This window comes from Rhea pennata, chromosome 27 (genome assembly GCF_028389875.1).
Source record: "Rhea pennata isolate bPtePen1 chromosome 27, bPtePen1.pri, whole genome shotgun sequence".
Classification (NCBI taxonomy): Eukaryota; Metazoa; Chordata; class Aves; order Rheiformes; family Rheidae; genus Rhea; species Rhea pennata.
Window position 1 is genome coordinate 5,247,300 of NC_084689.1, and position 25,706 is coordinate 5,273,005.

At 39.9% G+C, this 25,706-nt stretch overlaps 1 protein-coding gene across 5 annotated transcripts in view; it reads left to right on the forward strand.

The window, feature by feature from the left end:
* The window catches only part of DOT1L (DOT1 like histone lysine methyltransferase), a 78,067-nt gene that overhangs the window by 40,359 nt on the left and 12,002 nt on the right, over nucleotides 1–25,706 (forward strand). For 2 of the 5 annotated variants that reach the window (XM_062596425.1, XM_062596428.1), the window contains 19 exons: nucleotides 2,279–2,358; nucleotides 3,786–3,854; nucleotides 6,722–6,828; nucleotides 7,741–7,782; nucleotides 9,186–9,269; nucleotides 9,982–10,216; nucleotides 10,655–10,768; nucleotides 11,662–11,753; nucleotides 14,579–14,680; nucleotides 15,250–15,387; nucleotides 15,908–16,033; nucleotides 16,890–17,371; nucleotides 17,608–17,731; nucleotides 18,533–18,679; nucleotides 20,084–20,210; nucleotides 21,627–22,240; nucleotides 22,952–23,157; nucleotides 23,944–24,008; nucleotides 24,523–25,494. In XM_062596425.1, the coding sequence (XP_062452409.1) occupies nucleotides 2,279–2,358; nucleotides 3,786–3,854; nucleotides 6,722–6,828; nucleotides 7,741–7,782; nucleotides 9,186–9,269; nucleotides 9,982–10,216; nucleotides 10,655–10,768; nucleotides 11,662–11,753; nucleotides 14,579–14,680; nucleotides 15,250–15,387; nucleotides 15,908–16,033; nucleotides 16,890–17,371; nucleotides 17,608–17,731; nucleotides 18,533–18,679; nucleotides 20,084–20,210; nucleotides 21,627–22,240; nucleotides 22,952–23,157; nucleotides 23,944–24,008; nucleotides 24,523–25,494 (3,926 nt within the window). The remainder of the gene's footprint in view (nucleotides 1–2,278; nucleotides 2,359–3,785; nucleotides 3,855–6,721; nucleotides 6,829–7,740; nucleotides 7,783–9,185; nucleotides 9,270–9,981; nucleotides 10,217–10,654; nucleotides 10,769–11,661; nucleotides 11,754–14,578; nucleotides 14,681–15,249; nucleotides 15,388–15,907; nucleotides 16,034–16,889; nucleotides 17,372–17,607; nucleotides 17,732–18,532; nucleotides 18,680–20,083; nucleotides 20,211–21,626; nucleotides 22,241–22,951; nucleotides 23,158–23,943; nucleotides 24,009–24,522; nucleotides 25,495–25,706) is intronic. The other 3 variants (XM_062596429.1, XM_062596430.1, XM_062596427.1) reach the window with 3 other exon arrangements.

Consider the following 25,706-nt stretch of genomic DNA (forward strand, 5'->3'; position numbering starts at 1 on the left):
AAGACCAAGTGAGGCTATGCTATATTAAGTTGGGAGTTGATTGGGTTTTGAATGCTTTTATCTGTGAAGATCTGTATGGAAGGTTAGAGCCCTTTTTGACAGTAGTAAAAGGGGAACAGAGTTGTTAAAGAATTAAAATATTCCTTTGTATTTTTAAAGGCTTTACATTCTTTCAGCTTTAAGTACAGAAAGAAGTCTTATGGATATATGTGACCTTCTAGGGCCACCCTATTGTGTGAGGGAGCGGAAAACAGGTGTCAAAAAGACTTTTGAAAGTCTTCAGGGCTGTGGCAATTCATGGGTTGCTTCCAGGCCAGTGTTTAAAAGCTCTCCATCAAGAAAGTGTCTGCCAGGCTGATGACTTTTGTGTTTCGCACCTCAGCTGAACTTCTGGAGCTGCCTTCTAGTTTGTGGACAGGCTTGTCCCAGCCCTGCAGTATAGTCATGTGGTTTTGCTTTGCTTGCTGTTCTAAATGCACGCTCCTCTGCTGTCTGTGCGGCTTTGGTTCCTTTGGAAGAAATTTTGATTTTTCTTTTCTAGATGGAGTTCATCTAACTGCCTGGGGAAATGCCGATAGATGTTTATTTTGCATGGAATGCAACTCACTGGCTTCACACTGATCCTTGCTCTCTGCTACAGAAATTCATAAAGTAGCTTTTTGCTCACAAATGTTAGGTGTTTGTGTTTGTTCCGAGCATGCCAACTGTTCAGCATCTGCTCATTTTTAATGAGACTGCAGATTGCCTGATAAATTTGTATTTGAGCCATCCAAACTTCCAGAGTAAGTTCAAGTGTCACCCTTCTAGTGTGGACCAAAGGCTGAACTCCGAAGGGAGCGTGTGCATTTTTAATAGTATGCAGTCCTGTTCAAGTGAGTGCTGACATGTAACCAGGCTGTGTGGTGCTGGATATTCCTGTTAACTGCATTGAGGCTTAGCAATACACCCTGAAAAGAGGGATGAAGTAAAGGAGGACTAGGGGCTCCTGTAGGTCTGTCATGTGCATGCAAAATATTGTGCCAGAACGAACACTAAAAATTATTCCTGGCAAACTTGCTCTTTTTCCCTTCCTTTCCTGGATGTTTTCTAGTCCCATTAATATGCTTGGCTGTTCTGCAAGGCCTCTTTTTTGGCACGTGATGGGAAGGAGGAGGAAAGAACCCCTGCTAGTCTTACTTGCCAAGCAGGGTTTCCCAAATATCCAAGAGCAAGGCATAACAAGAATAAGATTTTTTCTTTTTTATTGATACGTATGCATTTTTTTCTTAGCTGTTGTTTTAAATAGCTACTACTCTTAAACTCAGTGTCCTTTTTTTTAAAGTGTGTTTTGTGTGTGGAGGCACTGGAAGGGGAATTGAATCTGTACATTGTAACATTATACCAGAAAAGCTTACACAGCTTATGCATTCAGGGTGTTTAATGGCTTCTAAAAGATGTTGAGGAGTCCTATTGCAAGCCGATAGGAAACGGGGACCAAGGGCAGTTACCACTCAAAAAGCAGGAGCAGACTTTGATTCTTAAAAATAGACAGCTTATTTCTTTGATCCATAATGTGGAATCGTTTGTGTGATTCTGCCTTTGTGCAGGTCTTTCTGTTTCCGTGTGACTGATATGTTTTAGAAGCAAAAGCCTCTCATTGGATTTCTTAACCCAGAAAGAAGGAAAGATGCAACCCTTCTGTTGTAGGTTAGGATGAAGTGCTGAGCTTGGAACAGGGATAACGCATTGAGAGGTGTGAGCTGCCTCTTTATATTAGGAAAGAATTTAAACTAGCAGGGAAAAAAGCTATGATATTTTGCTGTGGTGTTTTTACGCAAATGTGAAGAAGTAATTGGATGAAGTCTGTATCTGTTACGTTGGAGTACCATTTTTCACGTGTGGCTTTGCTACCATAAGCGTATTGGTAGTTGTTCGTGTTGATCTCGGTATGAGAGGTAGTGAAAATATTTTAAACGTTGTTTGTGTTGAAACTTGCTGATGTAATTAATAAGTTTGTGGTGCAAAACCCAGCAATATGATGAGAGGAATTGTCATAGAATGACAACTGTTTGGGCAATATCTGTGCAAGCTAAAGATAACTTACTGTCTTGTGAAACTATGTGAGAGGAAAACTTGTTTGCTGGATGGAAGTAGCAGTATAATTGGGGACAAATAATATTTTTTTGTTTCATCATGGTGACTGTCACTTGCAGCAGTATTTTTGAGGCATAGTAGTATGTTTATGTACTAAAATGCCACTTGTCTATCCCTGTTTATTAACTAGACCATTATCTTGCAGTGTTATTTTTGTGAATAATTTTGCCTTTGGTCCTGAGGTGGATCACCAACTGAAGGAGCGATTTGCGAACATGAAGGAAGGTAACAAATCGAACGTAAAACTCTTTTCCGTTGGTTTCCTGCTTGCTGCGGGAGCCCGTGGTGGTAACGGTTTAGTTATAACCATCAAAAGCCAGGTTGGTGGGTTTCATTCTGTTCCTTCTGGACAAGTATCCGCACCACAGCGGTTACTCATTGGACTTCCTGTGTTAAATATACTCCAGTCCATGTGATCCTCCTTGTCTGGAGATAGCTCTGTGTGTTAAAATTTTATGTGGGGCCTTGTCGGGTAGGAGGAACCACCACTCTTTTCCTACCTGCTGGGGGAGTTGACAAAACTTCTGTAAATTTACAGTTTTCAGATACTCTGAACACCAATGGTGGGGACAGCAGGATAGAGGATATATGTAACTGTTGAAGTTGCAAGGCTTCTTGGTTGTATGTTCAGGGGGTTGTAAATCCCGCTTCCATCAGTGTGCACTGAATTTAATTGCTGGATTCTTCTAGTTTAAAATTGCCACAGTTGGAATTGGGCGTTAATTAGTAAATGTTAAAATGTGGACACTGTCACTGGTAACATTGCGAGTACCTCCTGAGAAGATGCATCACGGATACTAGTGACTGGAATGCCCTGTAATGCCACAGTAGCCCTTAAGTTACCTGAGATACTCTTGTTGTCCTGGTTTCTTTCCACTTTACCTCTTGGATAATTAATGATTTTATTTTGGTATTTCAGAAGTTACAAAAAATACGTATTTTTTCTCGCAAAAAAAGCGTGTGGAATGAGCCAGAGTCGACTTCAATATAGCAGCTTTGTGCTGAAGTAGATAGTACAACTTTTGGGCTCTGATGCAAACCAGAAGATCCCAAAACTTTATCTTGTCTGATTTTACTTGTTGATTTTTTTTTCTTTAGTAGTGACTTAAAAGAAGCGGATAGATGTGGCAAGTTCAAGAGCTCTTTATAAAATCAAGACACCTGAGTTCTCCCCACAGTTCTGTTTCATAATTTGCTCAGACTCTGTGCCTTTGATTAAATGACCATAAATAGCTGTAAAATGGAGATTAACATCTTTTTTTTTTTTTTAATAAAAGGACTTCAGGGGCTTGTGTATAAAAGACCCTAACTAGGAATGAGATAGCAGTGTTCCTAATTAAATTTTCTGTAGATTGCCACAGAGAATTAATATGCTCCTTTTTCTGAAGTGTTTTTAAGATCTGTCATTTTTAAGTGGTCCTTGATGTGCTGCCTCATAGCTAGCTAGCAGGACTAATATATTCACTTCCCTAGATGCTGCTAGAATTAGCTTTGTGATGTATTTATATATATATTTATATTTTCTGGTAATGGTATAAAGATGATAGTTTTAGTTTTTATTTATTTTAGGTCTGTGTACTGAGTTGTATTCAGTAACCAATCATTTCTAGAAGAAACAGTGTTAACTGACTTAACAATTTTTGTTTTTCCAGGCGGGAGAATTGTGTCCTCAAAACCTTTTGCACCTCTGAATTTTAGAATAAACAGTCGAAACTTGAGCGGTATGATTGCCCTTTTTCCTTATGTATTGCTATTACATGGTATTTGTTATCTGGCCTTGTCGATAGTGGGACTTTTTGCTGCTCTTTTTAAGAGCTATATAAGTATATAGAAAAATGCTGTGGTATTATAGTGCACATGCCAGGGGTGCAAGTGTCTTGAGTAAATAAATCCACTAGAAGAGATGGATGCTTCTTTTATGGGATTCACCCTGCTACATTTAGATATCTATAGTGCAGATGTTTTCCTAGCTTCCTATGCTAGGGCATGTTTTATAGTTGAAGAAGAAGTGTTTCTAGGGTATGATTCATTATTAATTACAAAGGGAGTCGCAGTAACTAGTGTGCACATAGACTCCTTATATCATACTTGTCTAAATTTGGACAGGTAAATCCCGCCTGTCATGATTTGTAGCGCTTAGAAGCTGAAGTGTACATCTTTGAATGCCTTATCTTCTCTACCGTAAACTGATCAAACATGCCCATCCCATAAACACCCAGCGGCAGTATCTGCTTTGTTGCCAGCGTTTTTTTCTCCCCTTCTGAATCGAGCAGGCTTGATATTTGCTGATGTTACCCTTTGCAGATCTGTGAACCGCAGTCTGAGGTTGAGAATGCTTATGCCCCTGTGGTGGTGTTTTTGCTTCTGACCTTTTTCACTTCTTATTGCCGAAAGCTTCGCAAGCAGGAGGAACATCCAGGCCAGGGCTTACCTGCATCACCTGTGTCCAATGCAAAACTCTCCCTAAACTTAAAAACCACCTTATTCTCCTCCTTCACAAACATGGCAAGTGGCATACTGAGTTACAAATCTCAGTCTCTGTATTCCTTTTTTTGGCCTGCCATTTATGGAAGCTCCAGAATAGTAATTTGAAGACTGTCATTAAGACATTTCACTGAAATAGTGCCTTTGTGGGTTATTTTTGCTAAGCTTGAATTGTTGTGAATGTCCTGTTCATTGAACACTCAAAGCTGCCAGATTCTTGTATGTTTGTGATGCTGTCTTCTGTAGTGGCTGATTGTTTGGAACCTTATTAACCGTTTTGACTCTGGCTTGCCAATGTTTTTTTGGATATATACTTAAAAGACAGGGATGTACTACTGGCCATCCTCAAACCTCCAGAAAGCTGAGACCAGTCCGTCACTTTTTAGTAAGACGGAGAGCACCTAAGTCAAGCCTCTTACCTCTTTACAGCGCACTGTAGCTAGATGAAATGTAAGAAGATACTTCTGAGGCTAAGGTCTCTGCTAAGAGACCTGCTTCCACACACAATTTCTTGACCTCTCAAGTATTTTCTTCCCAGGCTTCTCACTATCTTGTTTTCTTTCTCTTTGCTAGATTTGGGATACTGCAGTTCTTAAATAAGTGGTGGGGAGGCAAAGTAGGCAATGTACTAATACAAGTCAAAAACAAGCCTTTTATTAGGGAAGCTATCAGTTGAGCCATTTCTTTATTCTGTTTCGGCTTTCACCTTAGTATGATTTCAGTGGGAATAATTTTCTGGATTGCCACCTGATATTTGTTTAACGTGAACGTTGACTTTAAAATTATGTGGAAATAGCTAGTTAAGGTTTGACCTTATTTTTTGCTTAGCGAAAGAATAGCTAAAAACTTCCCCTAAAGGTAATTCTTACGGTAATTCCAGGAAGAATTCTTCAAAATAAATTACCTTTATATACTACAAATAGTGTGTGTGAGGGAGAATTGTGGAAATCTAGTTTTAGGTTTTAATCTCATTCTGCAGCCATCATGTAAATGGGAAGTACCAATATCAAGTAAACATTCGTTTGATATTGTAGACTGGGACTTGTTTCAGGCTTAATAGCTTGTTCTAAATGACGCTTTTAAGGAAGTGTCATCTGCATAGAGCTCATGGCATAAAACGTGGCATATCCTGGACGTACAGGGAAAGTGATTTGTTCACTTTGCTATGCTAGCTTTATGCTGCTGCCTTGCCAAGTTTTTTTTAACACCTTTATTCAGCTTTTCTTTGTGCCTAAGTGTGACTTGGCTGATGTGGCCTGCTGTCTGTTAATTGTTCTATTCTAAAGTATGAACAATTAAATAATTGAAAATAGAAAGGATAAAACTTTAAGGAGAGGTAACTTTTTTTTCCCCCCTCAATGCCATTTTTGTTCTTAGTAATTCCTTCTGGAAAAAGAAATGGCAATGTGGGAATTGTTGGGACAGACCAAAACAAGTATTAGAATGTGGGTAATATGGTGATTGCAGTTGCTGAATTCTAAACATTGCTTTCTGATTCTTTTGGGTAATTTTCTCTTTAATTAGAAATGTGCCACAATATTTTCTCTACAGTCATGCCACTTAGTGTTCAGTGGTTATGGAAATACTTAGACACATCCTACACCTATTAGTTCTGGGAACAAAGCAAATATAGGAAAGAAAACAAATCTAAAACACTTGTACTCAATGCAAAGTTATAGTTTACATGATCCGATCTATCCACAATCTGTAACTGCTCCTACCTAATTAAATCCTGCCCGCCAGATGTGTTGTCACTGGGTTCCTTGTACAAGTTATTTCTGAGGCATAGGAAAGTTCTGTTCTGTTAAAATTTGCCCTAACTCATAATTTTACTCTAGAATGGTTCACTGTGGAGAAATAGAAGGTAGGTCTTCAAGGTGCATTTCCCAGGTTTTCTGCATTTCCCTTGCATATGGCAAGGGAATAAGAAATGCTTTTTAAACTTGCTGCTATGCTTTTTTCCAGGACATTGCTATCTGTAGACAAAGTTTATATATTTTTGCTGAGAACCTGCTTTAATACTGCATGGCTGGATTCAGCTCAGTAGTACTGAGTGGAATACTGGCGTGAGCTTTAATTCCCTAAATTGTCTTTCTTCCTTTAGACATTGGCACTATAATGAGAGTTGTGGAGCTATCACCACTGAAAGGGTCTGTGTCATGGACCGGGAAACCAGTTTCTTACTACCTGCATACTATTGACCGAACCATAGTGAGTATACAAGTACAGGCCAGTAGATCTCTGACTGCTTTACCTGCTTTGGAATCGACATGCAAACTTTAGACTCGTGTTTTTGAGAGTTGTTTTTATATTGCGTATGTGCAGACCTATAACATAACAGCAATAAACGCTGCATGGTTTAGCCTTTAGCTACTTCAGAGGAGCATGTTGCACAAACAGATTAATTGTGCACAGTACTTTGGTAGTCTGTAAATTTGTTGAAGATGCATAGATTTATGAGTATAATTCCTTTTCATGTTCCAGTATAACAACTGTGTATAGTACTCTTCCTATTTACATTGAGTAAAGATTGTGTTTTTAGTTCTTTGATTTGCTTTGTGATATACTGAGCACTTAATTTCATGATATGCAAGCAGAAATTCTCAATCTTAATTGAAATTACAGTTGCAAAGCTTAATAACAATGCTGATATGTTCACTGTTTTTTCATTTGTAGAGAAATACTTTATAGTGTCTGAGGTTTTTTTGCAATATAATGGTAAGACTAAGCCTAAGTCTAGTCTTTTCTAAGTCTACTTTAGCCTAATAATATTGTTAAAGAGCATACTGGAGTGCAGACAAATGTTTTGTGTGTAGGAATGAAGTAGCCTCACTGAAAAAACCTTCTGTTGAGTGGCAATAGATTACATAAAGCTTTAAAACAAGGATAGGCTGTACTGAAGATGATAAACCTTGTTGAGGCTTGGATTATGTCCCACTATACAACATTAGAGTCTGTGATTTTAAAAAGAATGAATAGAAATGATTTCTTGATGTAGCTTATCAGAGGGAAAAAATGGTCAGAATTTCCACAGTTCTGTGTTTGTTTTAAATGAATATTTTGTTCTTATGTCATCTTCTGTTCTGACTTACAGAATGACTATCTTTATCTTTCCCTTTTCAGCTTGAAAACTATTTTTCTAGTCTCAAAAATCCAAAACTCAGGGTAAGTTCCAGTCAGTTTTCTGTAGAAAACTCAAAATAAGGGAGCAACAATTATGAGGGCTTTGTTAAAGATCTTCAGAATTACCAGAAAGAAAGAAAAAAATTTTTGATGACTAAGGAACATGTACATGGAACTTAATGAAGCATCATAAACCATCAAGTGCTACTGCAGTCAGGTTCAGGGGGTTTATAATTGAGAATTAATGGGGCAACCTCAAGGTCTTTTTTCTCCTTGCATTGGAGATCTATAAATTCTGTATATTCTTCACTAAAGAACTGAGGTTTAGGAAAGAAATGGTAAAGTAAATCTGTCCCAGTGTCTGACTGCATCAAAATGAAGCTGAAGAGCACTCCGAGCTGTTACTTTTGCAGTGTGTTAATTAAGACACGAAATGCAGTGCTATCACATGTGGAATTCAAATGCTAGAGGTTTTCTGAGATTCTGTGCTGGGCGGTATTGGTCTGAAATGACCTATGGGGCTGGCATTCCCAGTGAGGGGAATTAAGTGAGACTACTTAAATTTAACTTCAGGAGAACATTACTCTTCAGACTGACTTTCTAAGTAAGAGTTGAAAACAAACTAATGGTAGCTATGGGACTGGGTATTTCAGATTGCTGAATACAAACTTGGGAGAAGAGACTTCGGAGAGTCAAATGTAAAAATGCAGGGTGGTGCCCACACATCTTTGAACTACCCTACTTTTAATGATGATGCTGTTTAAGTAAATCACCAACCAGTCTGCATAAATGGCAGGTTTAAATTGAAAGGATGTTGTCAGAATTGTTTTGTGCAAATTATATGTCACCTGGAAGGTACAGAAAGGCTTTTTGCGAGTTTTCTGAAAATTTCTGTCCTTAGTGGCTAGTAGAAAGTAAACCTTAAAAGTCACTTTGTGTTTTTAGGCTTGTCTACAGACTTGGGTACAGTTGAATTTGTTTTATTGAATGACTTTGCCATTTCAAGTCACATAAGGTTTTTGTAATGGTATAATAATACCTGGAAGGTTGAGGGTATACATAAAGCTATTGACACTTAGTAGGTTTTTGCTTTTTGGTGTGTGATGTGTGTTTTCTCTTTGGTGTTATACATAAAATATTTTAGTGTGAGATGGAGGGAAAGAAGTTGTGACCTACTGTCCTTTCTCTTGAGGCTGCATTTTTGAAGCCCTTTATAGTAGATATTGCAGCACAATATGGTAACTTGCACCTACCTTCCTTTTCCCACTATGTGTTGCCTACAGCAGGATAAGCTGGTTTTTCCCTTGCTTCTAACAAAGGATATTTTCCCTTTTTAAATTAGTCTTTATATAACAGCCTAGAAGAATAAGCTGGGAAAGATAAGGGTCTATATTAAAAATCCAACAGAGTGTTATAAAGTCATCTAAATTTAAATGTTTGTGCAGGAGGAACAAGAGGCAGCTAGACGTCGTCAGCAAAGAGAAAATAAGAGCAACACAACTACTCCAACAAAGGTTCAAGAAAACAAGGTGAACCTGCATTTTCATACAGTAAATATTTTCTGTTTTATCTATGCTTGGATTTATAATCTGTGCCAGTAAAAGCCTGATTATATGGGAAAACTATGTTCTGAATATGTAAGCTGCTGTAGTCTTACTGTGGGGAAAAATGTGATGGAATAACTTTACAAGAACCACCCTTGAGAATTATAGCAGTAGTTTTTTGGGGAAAAAAAAATACTGCATGATGAACAGAGCGGTTGGTTTTGTACCCTCGTTTGCCTTCCATACTGACTGGCAGAGTTTTTCCTGTGCCATAGCCCGCTGAATGGAGTTTGGAGTGTGTTGAATTGCTGTTGCAAACACTCATTTCCTTTCCCATTCAGTTGCATAATGTTGTTAGAAATATAGTGACTGTTCTGTGAAAAATATTAAGTACTTGATGTACTTTTAGCCTTTAAAGGAATGCAATAGGTGAAAATGCTCAGTACAAGGTGATTAATCAACTTTTCTTAAATAAGTTACAGATTTCCTTCTCTATAATGAGTAAACCCAAAAGAGAACTGGCACAACTTCTTGGGTCTATTCTCAAGGAAATCTGTCAGGCTGGTGAAGTTGTTTAGAGTGCCTCAACTTTCTTCTAAAAAATCATTAAATGAATTTACTCATACTTGCTTAAAAGGAATGCTGCATATTTAGGTATAAATGGCTAAATATTAAAGGGCTTTAAAAAATCTCTTAGGATTCTGGTGCTGAAGAAGAAAAGGCTGGGGCAAATTCTGTTAAAAAGCCATCTCCCTCCAAAGCACGTAAGAAAAAGCTGAGTAAAAAAGGAAGGAAAATGGCAGGTAGGAAACGAGGACGTCCCAAGAAAATGAACACTGCAAATACAGAGCGCAAGACCAAGAAGAACCAAACTGCACTAGAACTTCTGCACGCTCAAACTGTGTCACAAACATCTTCATCCTCTCCTCAGGGTGAGTTTAAGGCTGGCGGTAATGAAGCTTCACCTCTACTGAATGAGCTTGGATAAGTGTTGAGGGTCTGAGTGAGTGCTTTGAGGTTCTTCTTTTATTGCTATGTTTAGTTTGGTTTTCGTATTGTAACTTCTCCCTTACTATCGAAGCAAAGCTCCTTTTGAAGTGGTGGTATGTCTCTATCTGAGATGATGGTGATTGAAGCTGTCTGTAGCTATTTGCCAGAAGCTGCAGGTGAACTGTGGCTGAGACTTTGCTGCTGCTGTTCCAAGGGTAAATTGTAGATGTCCTTTCAAACACCATTTGTAGTAGTAGTTGATCTAGCCAGTTTGCTGGATCTTGCATTAAATGACGTACTTTCTAATGGCAAAGCTACTGTGCACTTGCCAGAAACGCTGAATTTCATAAACTGGAAACGTGATCTTTTTCTCACTTTAGATGCATACAAGTCACCTCATAGTCCATATTACCAACTACCTCCTAAAGTGCAACGGCATTCATCTAACCAGCTACTGGTGACACCCACCCCACCTGCACTACAGAAGCTGCTAGGTAAGACTGAAGCTGTGTGTGTGTTTGCTTTACTTTAAGCATTTTAAACATATAGTAACTCAAAGGACTGTCAATAGACAGCCATACTGGAAAGCTGTAGATTGAACAGGAGAGGGGGCACTTTGTCCCTCTGCTTTCATTGACATAACTAGCACATCTCTTCTCTTGCTTGCTGCTGAAGTTGACATTTTGGTTTGCATTTGTTTTTGATGCTGTTTCAGCTCTAGTTTGGCACAAAAGAAGTGGAGCTTGGTTTTAACAAGAAGCCAAAATAACTTTAAATGGAAATGGCTTGTCAGAAATTATTTTAAATGAAACTTATTTTCTTATTTTTGAATGATACAGTCTTGGTGATCAAAACTTATTTTTTGCTTTAAAACTGAAGGCTAAGTCAAACAAAAATGAAGTGCTGTCTAAGTTCTGGAGGTTACAGAGGTGGTGTGGTTGGCAATGCAAGAGGTGATTCAACTTGGGAGTGTGGGTTTTTTTGGTTTTTTTTTTTTTTTTTTTTTTTTTTTTTTTTTTTTTTTTTTTTTTTTTTTTTTGTGTTCTTCCTGCAGGGGGTAGGAAATGTACAGCTGTAAGATATCCTTCACATTGGAGGTAAATTAAGGTGGGATCAGTGTTATGGCACAGTTCTTCAAAGGGTAGAAGTAATGGAGAGGTGTGATGGTGAAGGGGAAGAAACTTATGTTGAAGTACCTGTAATTAGCGACTAATGGATCCAAGAGGTCAGTTTGCAGTGGAACACAGATTTTCGGCACCATCTAAATTGATCTTTAGTCATTTGGTCTATTTTACAGCCCAAACAACAAAAAAGAGGGAGCAAGTATCGCTAAATGGGAACATTGCTGTTTCATTGGAAATGTATTATCTCTTTATGTATTTTGCAGACTCTTTTAAGATCCAGTACATGCAGTTCATGGCATACATGAAAACTCCTCAGTATAAAGCAAGTCTGCAACAGTTACTGGAGCAGGAAAAGGTGGGTGTGTTTTTCTTTTTTTCTTCTTTCTCTCTCTCTCTCTTTTTTTTTTTTTTTTTTTTAAGACATCTCTAAACAAAAGCTGCCAGACTACTTAATACGTTAGATGAAGAAGGAAAATGCTGGAGGCTGCAATTTTGTACATCTTAATGACTCTGCTGCACCATACAAATTAAAAGATTCTACCAGGGTAATGCTTAATCTGAATGACTGTACATGGGGATTTTGTTACTAGGTCAGCCTGTCATTTTTTGTGCTTAAATTCCCACCCACGATCTGGGAAAGGTGGATCTCTCTTCCTGCAGGCCACCTGATAAGATTCTGCAATTCTATTTCAACATACAACTGCATGCATATGCAGGAAAGTGGTGTGGGTTGAACCCTTCCTTTTCTCCTAGACTTGTCATTTCCAAATCTTACAGGAGCAAGAGGTGGTGGTCAAATTTTCCAGCAGTATGTGCTGCTTTAGTACATTCCTTCCATCCTCTTAGAGAGTCTTCCTACATGGAGGCATCCTGTGTGCTGCCACTGCGCTTAAATAATTAAATTGTGTTTAATCTGGCTAAAGAGTGCAGCAAGTCTGAATGAGGACTGCTTTAAATCCTTGGAGCTGATGTTTCTGGTTCTTGACATTTTATTCCTTTTACGATGTAAGAAAGCTTAAATGAGTTCAGGGTACTCTAGCATCAGGATGGCTTGTTAAACGTGTAACAAATGGAAGAACAAGGTGAAAGAGAGAGCTGTCTGTCATAGCGGACTTAACAATGCTTCGTTCGCTCTCTTAGTACTGATAATATGTTAAGACTACATTGGTGGGCAAAGTGTAAAACTTCAAATGGTGAGTTAAAATACATGGAAAGGTGAAGAAAATACTTTAATTACGAAGTGTAGTTTTTTCCTCTGTTGCTGTAGAGACTTCTCTCCAGCAGAGGGAGGAGATTTGCTGCCTAAATACCTTTTCTTCTTATATTGTCTTACCTCAATTAATGAATAATTTAATTGCTTTATAAATTAGTCCTGATGAGATAGCCTGCTTAGGTACTTAAGCAGAGGTACCTTTCCCATTAGAGCTCCATTGTAACGTTTAATGTCTTGGCTACAACCTTTCAGTAGCCTTTGTTAAACATTTCTTTTATTGTATGGGCTTTTCTGAAAGTGTCAGCATAAAGCTATTGCATTGTTTTATGGGATTTTCCATAACTGGAACTTTTTTTGTACATGAGAAAGGCTAACTTGTGTCACGCCATTCCTTCCTACGAATTGATCTGATGCTGTTGTGATGTTAATGAGAACCTTTCTACTACACTTGCTTTGGTTTGTTTTCACAGTTGAACAGCACTTTGAATTTTGGGCTTTTTCCCTTAAGCAGCATATTTTTCTGTGTGTATACATGTTATCAGAAAAATCAAATCATAAAGTTAACATCTCCTTGCACAGAAATGGAATGAAAAACGATACCATGGAATTATTGTGCTATACATTGGAAGTATGACTTGAGAGTATGGAAAAGTAATCACTTTGTGTTGGCATCTGACAGCTGTTGCATAAAGATTATTTGATGGGGTGTTACGCTGAGAGCATGGCTAGTTAAACTTCATGGAAGCAGATATAGAACCTCTGGCAGAGGTGCTGTTGTTCTGTTTAAGGACTCCCCCTAACTTTTTATTAAAGGACAATAAAAATGTCTCTAATACAACTTTAAAATACACAAAATGCTGCTACTTCACCAGAATACCTTTAGATGGAGCTGTCAGCTCCTCCGCTGCTTGTAAAGGCTGAGTGAAATACCTGATGTTGAGAGCATAACTGATTCTTTCAGCATCACCTATGGCAGTCCATTTAGCATTGCAGTGACTCAGCTGTTTGGCCGAATTGTTGGCGTGAGAGGCGACTAGAGCTGTACACCAAGTCCAGTGCTTTTCTCTCAGACATGGAACTTGCAAGCTCTGCTGCTTTGCTTCATGAATGCATGGTTTGGAAGGTCAAGGTATCTTTCTGCCTTGTCTTCCACCTCCTCAGAAGTCAATGCTCAGTGTTTTCCAAATTCCTGTTTGGTTCCTGCAGAAGTTGTTTGGGGGGAAGTGTGATCTGCAAAGCTCTCTCTTCTTGCTGCACTCATCTTGTGATTAGGAATGGAAAAAATGTGAGAACCCTCAGCCAGTCCTACCTTTGCCCTTTGCTGCTCGCATAGTGCAAGACCCCAAAATGAGTAAGCCAATATCTAGTTAAGGAATGTTACAGGCAGGAAGTGTTCCATGAGCGGAAGGGCAGAGTGGCTCATTAAAGTAATTTTGGCATTAGAAACAAAAATGGTTTGGCTAATTTATGACTTTCCTCCTGCCTCCCCCACAACGTATTTTCATTTACTAAGTGTCTTGTGAATATTGTGTAGGAAAACTCTGAATTGGGACTCTTGAGATTTAGAGTCTATTCTCAGTTTAGTAACAGATTTCATCCAGATAATCTTTTCCAGTTCTGTTTCTCCTCTGTAGGATGTGGTTATTACTACTTCTTTAGAGATGTGCTAGGTGGATAAAAATGAATTTTTAAGAATGTCGTGATTATATTTTACTGTATAGCAGAGCAATGTATTTAAAGGTTTTTTTCAGCTTGCTTAACTTCCGCAGAATGTCGAACACTAACAAATACAAGACAACAGAAGCCTGAGACAGAGGTGGATTAGTTCAGATCTCCTCTCAGATACACTTCTACTCGTGTACCAACTTGCCTTCTAAGCTATATGTTTACATCTTAAGAGGAATCTTCCTTCAAAGCATGCTTCAGTTAATGTTAAAAGTGCATTTTTCCACTCTTTCCTCCTCTAGGAAAAGAATGCTCAACTACTGGGGACAGCACAGCAGTTATTTACCCACTGCCAGGCACAGAAAGAGGAAATAAAACGTCTTTTTCAACAGAAACTTGATGAGGTAGCCTTGGTCTGGTGGAAGTGTGTGCTTGTCTTTCATCTGTATGGATGTATTTTTGCTAAAAAGGAGTTAGATCAGAGTAGTCCTGGGTCCTCAGCCTCCTTTTTGCAGATGACATTGAATCTCTTTGCTCCTTTGGTTAGGCTTTATCTTCACTGTTGAAATTTTTGTGTGCCACTGTGCCTTTATCCAAGGGAAATGGGATAACAGTCCACCAGCAGCACAGCATTTTAATAAAGGGCGGTTACTAGTTGAACAAACTCTATTGCTAATGCAAGTTCAGAAGCGCAAAGGGAAACATGGTGGCTCTGCAAAAACAGTGTCCTCATGGTTGGCAAGAGAAACTAAATGACAATTTTTAAATTGAATTGAGCAGCCACTTCTGTCCTTCCTCATTACCTCATTTATAAAATATTGATGAGAAAGCGCCTCAGAGTGCAGAGAGACTTTCTATGAACTGTGAAAGTTTACAAGTGTCCTTAATATTCCTTCTGAATGTGCCAGTTTTCTGGGATTAGTGTGTCAAGACCTTACTGAATGATCTTTTCCTCTCGCCCTCTATCCTGTAGTTGGGAGTTAAAGCTCTGACATACAATGACCTGATTCAAGCTCAGAAGGAAATTTCTGCTCACAATCAGCAACTGAAAGAACAGACGAAACAGCTGGAGAAGGATAACAGCGAACTCAGGAACCAGAGCTTACAGCTGGTATGTACAGCATTGGTCTCTGAGTAGCAGAACAATGCAAGGAGGGCAGGTCATGAGCCGAGGGCTGCCTCACCTGGCAATAGCCAGGATGGAATGCTGGTGGAGAGAATGCAGGTGGTCCTCCTCAGCCGTACAGCCATGTACGGGCTCATCACTGAACTTGGATTTCACTGGCCAAGAAGTTTGTGTAGTTTTTGCTTCATGGTAGCCATAACTCTTACTATTCATTTCAGTGTTAAGGTGGGCAAGGGAAAAATCTGGATGCGGAGATGCATCCAGATTTGTGTTCGGTGATAGCCTGGTTCTGTCTTAAACTAGTTTTATCTCCTGCCACATTAAGGGAGGACTACAGGACCGTTTTGATGCTGTTTGACTTGAACTGAGAGGAGCTTTCAAGAGAATGAGAAGCTTCTTGAAGTCCAATTGAAAGATCCATGGCACTTGCAAAAGCATGACTTGTGCCTCAGGTAGTGTGAGATGTGTGAAAGTCTTTTAATCTGTTCATCCTGTGTCTTTGCAGCTGAAGGCACGATGTGAAGAACTGAAGCTGGATTGGTCAACACTGTCGCTGGAGAACTTGCTGAAGGAGAAGCAGGCATTGAAGAACCAAATTTCTGAGAAACAAAAGCACTGTTTGGAGTTGCAGGTAGAGAGAAGGGGGAAAAGAAAAAAAAATCAAGAATCACCAACCTGGGCTAGTTCTTGGATCGTAGACCAGTTAGGGTATTTGATTAAATATGATATTAAGGTTAAGCTAGCTGGCTGTTAAATATTAATTTCTAGGGGGAAAAAAAGTACCAGAGTTTTGGTAAACTTGAGACGAATAAGAATACGGCTAACTTTTTGACTCTTAGTGTAATTAAAGGAAACAGACAGTGCGACCTGATTCCCTGGTAGTGCTGTGAAAGACAGTACATCATTTAAAAAGCTTGACCTAGTGAAAAGAAAGGTCCTGCTTGCTTAGATAATGTGTGACTTCAGTGTCTTATACGTGTTCTGAAGTTTCAGTTCAGGAATTGATTTCCACAGAATACCACTTAACCATATTGAAAACAAGTGAAACTCCTGTGACTGAAAATTTTTCTTTCCTTGTGAGATAAACTTCAGAATTTTTTGATGGATGCTTTGACAGGGGGTGAGTCTTTCCTTCTGTGACTGGCAAGAGTGAGATACTACATACTACTTGTGTGTGTGTGTGTGCATATATATATGCACACATACACACATACATATGTATATATTTATATTGGAGATATCTTATGTTTCCCTCTAAGAGCTGAAAGGTGCTTTCTAACAGTCTCTGAACCATTCCCCTTACCTACACCTTTTCATCTTGCAAAATCAGAGTAGCCTGTTGAAATTTGGTTCTAAAATTGTAGGTCACTTGCATTATTCCTAGAAGTGGATACACTATTTCTGAGAAGTATATGATGGCAAAACTCCATAATGTGATAGAATTCTTAAGTATGGTCGTTAATCGTTGTCCTCCTCTTCATTTAAAGATCAGCATTGTGGAACTTGAGAAAAGTCAAAGACAGCAGGAGCTCATGCAGCTGAAATCGTATACACCGTCTGATGAGTCACTGTCAGTACAGCTACGCAATAAAAATCATTTGAGTCGTGATCCTGAGGCTGATCATGGCAGGTTCCAGCTTGAGCTTGAATGCTCTAAATTTCCTATGCCCCACATCAATGGCATGAGCCCTGAACTGTCCATGAATGGCCATGCTACTCCCTATGAAATCCATAACACTTTTAGCAGGCCCTCCTCTAAGCAGAACACCCCTCAGTACACGACCTCTCATCTGGACCAAGAAATAGTTCCCTGTACTCCAAACCACAACAGCAGACAGAAGGCAGACAAGATGACAAGCTTGTCCTTACCTGATTACACCAGGTTTTCTCCAGCTAAAATAGCACTAAGGAGACACTTGAATCAAGACCATGCAGTCAATGGAAAAGCAACAACTAATGAGATACAGAGGTGAGAGTGATCATTTCCTAGGATGGGAAAAGAGGGGTAATGTTGTTTGGTTTTAGTAACAGTAGTTTATTTGGACTGTCAAAAAATAGTTTAAAATAGTTTTGTACACTTATAGCTTTGTGTCATAAGCCAGACAAACCAGCAGTGCCACCTGATCAGGTAAGCAAGGTGGTATAGTGCCTTGAGTTTAGTACGGGAATTCCTTGCATTCTAACTATCGTACCTATCTGTTTCAGAGTTGAACATGTAAAAGAGAATGGCCTTACATATCTAAGCCCTGGTATTTCAAATGGCATAAAGCTGAGTCCTCAGGAAACTCGGCCCTCTTCCCCAGCGGCCTTACCAATTGCAGGCGAGAAGGTAAGAAGAAGCCTGATTATGCTCAAGTGCAAAGACCTTATACTTGCTAGAACAAAGAAAAAAGTAGGCCAGACTGGGGGATGAAGACTTATTCCTTTCTGCAGTTGGCTTGATATAGGATATAACACAAGAAACAGTAGGTGTGGTAGAAGGAAGGGCCTGGCTAAAGGAAGAAAGTGCAGTGCTCATGAAAGAGATGCTTTCCTGAGAGTTGCTAGTTTGCATATGAATTATACCAGTAATACAGTAGGACTTTGGTCTGGTCTGAGTCTGTTTCAGCTTCAAAGCCAGATTCTTTTTCATTTAAAAAAGAAATAAAGAAAAAGAAATTGTGGTCCTGCCACATAGTTGGTCCTGACATGGATCCTCCTGGTGATCATTTCAGAGCAAGGAAGTGCCCTTCAGCAGGAAGTTACCATGGAAATTTTTCTGGCTGCTACCTCTTCTGCATACAGAGGACCTCAAGATTAAAAAATTCTCAGATGAGCGCTTTTCACAGAGCTCTCTCAAAGACACTAGGAAATGGGCTTGCCTAAAGCATGCTTTTCCTTATGCTTTTGTGGCCAGCAGTAGCTTTAATTTGCATATCTTTCTACACTGTCAGATATTTCTGTCCCAATAGATTGGTGTTGCTGGGTAAGCTATCTTTGCTTATATAGTCATCACTCTTAAGCATGTAATCCTTAAATGACCAAACACAACTGAATGAGCAGGTTACTGTTAGTTTTTAAAAAGTCTTTTTGGTAATAGGATGCAGTTAATAATGCTGCTACTTTTTTTTTTTTTTTTTTTCTTTTACAGGTTTTGAGAGAGAGAACCTCTGTGAGTAATGGAGAAACTATCACCAGCCTACCTATCAGTATTCCTCTCAGCACAGTGCAGCCCAATAAACTCCCTGTTAGTATCCCTCTGGCCAGCGTAGTCCTACCTAGCCGTGTTGAGAAGGTGGTGAGTAAGGGATTGTCAACGCTTTCCATCCCTAACTAAAATCACATTGGGCAGTAATGGTGTACTGTGCACCAGGATCCTGAGTGGGCTGCTAATCTGGACTGTCTGTGATGCTTTGGGGGAGGCTGTTGTTGGGATGCATCCTCTTGTCTCTTAGTCATTCTCTAGATTTTAATACACTTGTGTCAGTGGAGTTCATAGTATTTCATCCAGAAAGGAAAGTGAATACATGCCTCAGAAGAACACGGTCTTAACTGACTTGAAAAAGTAGCAGAATTTGAGTGTGGGTCTGAGAGCCAAGAACCTCACAAGTAAACTTGTTCTTAGCCCTTGTCTCCTTGTGTGACACTAGGAGACCAATTCTTCTGCCTCCGTTTGCCCATCCATAAATTGTGTATCTTTTTTAATCTCATGAGTGTGGGATGAATGTGGACAGTGCATTGAGATTGTAATACCTACTGTGTGAGTAATTGTTCTGTAGCTGACTTCTCAGGTATTAGAACTATGGAATTTTTCAGACCATCTTTTTTGGAAAATTTGTAAGTCCATGCGACTCTTTGAGGTAGAGAAGATTAAAAAAGCCAGGTTCTGTTTCTCACACATGTTTATCACTAGAGAGTTTACAGTAGAGAGCTAAGAATTATTCACTGCTTTCACGTAAGTGCTGTGGATTTAGACTCTATCCACGAATGTGTTTGAGGGCATCAGTATTACAATCCTATATTTGGAAAGCTGGAGTTGTTTCATAATCTTTAATCCAGTATCTCCTTCCAGCCATAGACTCTGTAGCTGTAACAGGACTAGAGCCTTCCTGACTCCAAGGAGAGTTGCTGTCTCCTCTCAGAGAGTGAATAGGGCGTGAAGTGTCAGCTCTGGGCACCACCTCTGACTTCAACACGCTATTTATTCAGGCTAGGATTTCACAACTGTTGTGCCTCATTTTGAAAAATACCACTTGTTTATTGTATCTCAGATAATGTACCAGAGAATGTAGCCTACTGCATTCCATGTTGTTTCAGGGTTGCTTTGGGGGACCCTGGTATGTACCACCGGTGGGGGCATGATACAACCACCTGTTTCCTTTCTGGCTGCCTATGAAACAATGGGCTGAGGCATTTGTTCTGTTTGCAGTGCTGTCCTGCACCTGAGCTTCCAGGGACAATGAGCCTGTTTCTGGGTTTGCATGGTATCTGGCATGTGCTAGATACTATTGCAATGCAATCATTATTTATTTTTGTCCCATATCTTACTGATCTGTACTTTTCTCAAAACAAGCAAAATTTAGGACAATCAAGAAGTAGAGTCGCTTGTCTTGGTAGATCTTCTAGTGCACATAAATTTTGTTTAAATTGGTGGCTTTTTAATGTATTTGCTGGACTGAAACATTCGTTTCTGTCTCCCCAGAGAAGCACACCTAGCCCAGTTCATCAGAATAGAGACTCATCGACACTTGAAAAGCAGATTGGTGCTAGTTCTCATAATGGCGTAAGCAATGCTGCTGGAAACAAGCCACTGGCTTTGGCTACCTCAGGTAACAGCCTCGTCTATGTGAAGGTGTGCTGTCTCACCATGACAGCACCTGCAAGTGCATATGTCTGAGTTCTGGGCACTTCAGGTCATTCATTCAGCAGATTGCACGATAGATGTGCGTTTTGTAATAGGACCAAAGAATCATGCATATTGCACGACGATGTTATGAAACACTTTGGATGCATTTTTGTGTGGAGTATCAGCTTGAACTTGCCTTTATTATCTGAACTGCAGCATCTTGCAGTGTGTGTAAATAATTCCTTTTGTAAACTCTCTGTGGATTAAAATGTTCTTACCTGCACACTGTAGCAAGCCAGCAAAATATATTTCACAGGTATGCTTTAAACTGACCTGGCTTTGAAAGTTTTATTTCTGTAGGGTGGTGGGAATTCCTTGATGCTAGCCACACTGGTGTCCCACAAACAGTTGTACAGGCACAACTACTAGTGTAGTTGGGGATGGAAGACCTATCAAGAGGGGAGAGTGTAGGGATTCTTCAAGTGTAGGTACTGCTTCTGAGCTTGCTTATCTGTTGAAATTGTGGCTTTTAGCCACACAATGCTATATTCAGGATACAGAGACCTTGTGAACCAGGAAAACTTAATTTGTAGCATACAGAAGCTGTTCTACAGCTGATCTCTCTTCAGAGAGTGCATTTGTTCCTTATGTTTACCACCTCTAGGGGCTTGTGTTGTTACTAGCATCTGTTTTGAAAACAAGGGTTTGGCTGCAGTTTCCTATAAAACCAATGAAGTGGTTTTTTTGAAGGTGTGAAACAATACTGTGTTCCCTTCTATCCCTTTTGTTTAGGTAGCCCAGAGACAAGATCTTACTAGAGCATTTAAACCGATTTCTGATAGACTGTGACAAACACTTAATTCCCTTTCTATGCTTATTCCCATGTGGCATTATTCTGTTACAATTTTCTTGAAGATCCACTGTCATTTCCTAAGCCATAGCCTTTTGTTTAATTTTGAGTAGGGAGTGGGCTGTATAGATGACAAAGCATCTATTGGCAGGAAGTAAGTAAGTGGGGGAAAGAAGGTGAATGAAATCGACAATTTTCTTGATCGTAGGAGGAGCCCTGACTTCAAAAGTCAAAAAAAAAAAAAAAAACTTGAGTTCCATTTAAAATCTGTGTAGGCCGTAAGGTATCTCCATATAGCACGTGAATTCTCCTCAACTGGCAAAGGAGAGCAGTGAAATGTGCTAACTCCTAGCTGAAGCTGTCAGCACCCAGAGTTGTGTTCTCAACCTCACTATGTAAAGAACAGCTACACCGAGTTCCCTGTGTAATACACAGTTGCTAGCCAGTCTAATGCAGGTACAGCTGAAACCACTCCTAACCATCCCTGAAATCTAGCACTGTGAACTGTCACTTAGCAGAAGCAATGATGTATACTTTCCCTTTCAACAGGTTTTTCTTACTCTTCTGGCTCCGTGGCAGTCAATGGAACTCTTTCAAACAGCCCAGCCCATCTTAACCATAGTGTTGATCAGGCAGCTCTGGACGACTCTGGGAGTCTGTTTAACTCAGTAGGGTCTCGGAGTTCCACTCCACAACATCCTTTGCTAATGATGCAGTCAAGGAACTCTGGGCAAAACTCCCCTGCTCACCAGCACTCAACAAGCCCCAGGTTAAATGGCACCTCCCAGAGCCTGGTAGGGGTATTGCAATATGCAGATGCTCAGAAGATGTTTGCCGAAGGAACAAAGGGGGATCTTCAGTCTGATGCAGCGTATTCAGATCCTGAGAATGAGACCAAGAGAAGAATCATCTTTACAATCTCTCCTAATACAGGACATGTAAAACAATCCCCTTCCAACAAGCACAGTCCTCTGCCCCCGAGCACTTGGCTGGACTGTGGCCAAGCACATGTGCAGGATGGGAAGAAGCGAGGTCGGCGGAAGAGATCATCTACTGGGAATCTCAGCGGGAACTCCGGGGTCTCCCCTAAACGCAAATCCTTACCTACTGTTGCAGGACTCTTTACACAACCATCAGGTTCACCGCTCAATATTAATTCCATGGTAAGGGCAAAAATGAAGAGCTCTAGCAAAACAGAAGGGTCTGGGAAACCTCTATGAATTAGTGGAGCAGTTGGAATTTATTTCTCTTTAACACTCTCAGGTTTTACAGTACTAGTGGCTAGAATTGGTATGAAAAGCTTATGTGAAAATGGCCCCCTTGAGAGGCTAGAGAATTGCTGAAAAGTTGATGAACTATTTCTGTACAGGCAGAAGATCTTCAAAGAGTTTTTTAAATCAGAACATTAAATTATTAAAAATAATCTTTTAATTCTTAGTTCAGGCTGTTCCCTTATGACAAAAAGCTTGTGGGGTCTGCAGCAAAGTGTTTTTTTTTTTTTTTTTGGCTGTAGATTAAATATTTTGAAAGTAGTTTAAACTAAGACTGACTAAATAGCATGAAAGTGCCAGAAGCGTATGACTTTCTCACATTAATAAACTTACTATACAGGCTGTGTTCATGTGATCCTGCAGTAATGATTTGAAAAGAAGTATAGTTACCCCATGTCTTCATTTCTGCATTTAAACATAAAATCAAATCATTAAAACTAGATATTCTTCTGAGTTGTGTTAAACAACTCTAGTGCAAGATGCTGAAGTGTAACAATGTCAGGGCTAAGCATGCATACACCCTGTTTTAATATCTTTTAACAAGATGCTTTGTTTGTAAAAGGATACTCTCATCCTTATCTGTTTTCTTTTCTTCTTGGCCAGGTCAATAACATTAACCAGCCTTTAGAAATAACAGCCATTTCCTCTCCTGAAAACTCCCTGAAGAACTCTCCTGTTCCTTACCAGGACAATGACCAGCCCCCGGTATTGAAAAAGGAAAAGCCACTCATTCAGACCAATGGCGTTCACTACTCCCCTCTAACATCAGATGAAGAGCAGGGATCTGAAGATGAGCACAATAGCACCAGGTGAATACGCAGGCATAGATTTCTGCAATGAGAGGTCTCTGACAGTTGATGAAGGTGCTCTAAGGTAGAGGGATGTGTTAGGTCTTTTCTCTTTGTTCCCTTTACTTGGATAATGATTCCACAAGGCCAAGCCTCTCGTGAGGCTGAAATTAAAAATTGGAGAGTTATTTAGAGAGTCGTGCTTGAACAAGTGGGAACCTGTTATTCTTGCTGTATTTGCATGGCTGACAATGTCTGGCCTTTGAAAGAAATAGTATGAAAAAAATTTTTTTTAATTACTGTGTTGTTTCATAGGAGTACTGGGGGCCAAGGGTGTAATTTTTAATAAGAGTCTGTCTCCTCACTCCCCATCTCACTTCCAGCTTGATTGAGAGTTCTTCACTTCCTACTCCAGACTGTGTGTTGCTCTGAACATTGCCACTTTCCGCCTGCGTGTGGATGCAATGACTTTTTTTTGCTTGTTTGAGGTACTAGAAAAGCAACCAATATAGAGATGAGAGCAATGGCCTGTTTCTTGTCATGAAAGAAGAGCAACAGTAAAGTTTTCTGAACATACAGTAATATTGGGAAAGAGTGCAAATTTTTAACAGCTTCTACTCAAAGCTTTTGGTGGAATTTTTTTTTTAAATGTTAAATACTTCTGGTAACAATATGCTTTCACAGATGACTTGCTTTATATACTCTAGACAACTCTTAAGACACGAACATAAGGAAGATAAGCTATGAGGGTAAATGTGCAACAATAAAACTGCAATTAGTGTTATAACCTTCTTATTCTCTCACTAGAATTGAGAGGAAAATTGCAACAATATCATTGGAGAGCAAATCTCCACAGAAGACTGTTGAAAATGGTAGGTATGAGGAATATTAATCATTCATTTTAATGCTTGGTGTTGGGAATGGGTTGGCTGCCGCTGACTTAAGCAGTTAGCAGGTTTTTCTGCAGTTCTGTGCTTTTGAGCAGACTGCAGTTCTGCTGGGGTTTTCCATAATCATCACTAAGACAGGTGGCTGATAATTACAGATCTTAGGTCGGTTCTTTCTGTAGTCACAGATCACCATCTGACTGTTTTTAATTTTTTTCAATGACTCAGGGTTTGGGGAGGGGGTTGTCGTGCAAAGGTTGAGGAAAAGGGTAGATTAACCTTCTCAGGCTTTCAGAGCATTAAACTAAAATTGGAGGATGATTAGGCGACTTCTCTTGAGTATTTCTGCCTTTGAATCAGCAATAGAATTACAGGCTGATTTAATACGGATGTTGGTGAGGGGGAGACGAAACAAGAACAGAAAAGCTCCCTGTCCTTAATAAATAGACTCAGTAAAGGCTGTTCTCTGATATTTTTGTAACCTTTTCTTCCAAACTAGGGGGCAGTTTACCTGGGAGGAAACAAGCACAAACCAATGAGAACATGAATAGCAGTAAATGGAAGTCTACTTTTTCACCGATATCTGACATCAACCTGACCAAAACTACAGATAGTCCCTTGCAGTCTGTTTCATCTCTGAGCCAGAATTCGCTGTTTGCCTTTAGGCCGTCCTCTGAGGATAGCCTAGCCATTGACTCCAAGATCACAGCACATGCGAGGAAAAGCATTGCCATGCCCTCCTCTGGGGCAGATGGGCTCAGCCCCAGTACAAACTCCACTAATGGATTCACGTACAATGGTGGACTGTCAGCAGACATTGGTTTACACAGCTTTATTGATGGTGCTTCTCTTCCGCATAAAACTTCAGATGTGACAGCTTCCAACTGCTCCCTGGGTTTTCAGTCACAGCGAAGCAAAGATGTGGGGGTATCGGAAACAAACCCTTTTTTGAACAAGAGGCAACTTGAAGGCCTCAGCAGCACGAAAGGAGAAGACTTAAATCGGTCAGGGGTCAAAAACAAAGAGATCAGCGAAATAAGCATTCGTACTGGGGGTTCTTCAGAAAAAAACTCCTTGCAGCATAACGGAAAGGTCGGCAAAGGAAGGGACCGAGATGTGGAGTTTAAAAATGGCCACAACCTTTTCATTTCTGCTGCTGTTTCATCTGGTGGCCTTCTGAATGGTAAAAGCCTTTCTCCTGCTGTTTCTTCAGCAGGCAACCCAGCATCTTCTGTTCAGCCGCATCATCCTTTCCTAAATGCTTTGACCACTGGATCACAGTTCCCCCTTGGCCCCATGGCCTTGCAAGCAAACCTCAACTCGGTGACAAATTCCTCCGTATTGCAGTCCTTATTTAATTCAATGCCAGCTGCTGCCAGTCTGGTCCACGTGTCGTCAGCTGCAACCAGACTGACTAATTCTCACACTATGGGGAACTTCTCTCCTGGGGTTACAGGTGGAACAGTTGGAGGTAGGCAGAACTCTTTCTCTGGTATAAGACAGGGCCTAAAGGAAAGTCTGACTCTGCCTCTCCAGGGGTGAAACCCTTTCACTTCTGCAGGATGTGAAGCAGATCTGTCTCACATAACCCGTCTCCTCTATCTCTCGGAAATGCTAGGATGAGTTCAGTTCCCCACAGTGAAATCTCATGAGCTTTGTCTACTAGATGAGCATGTTGTATCA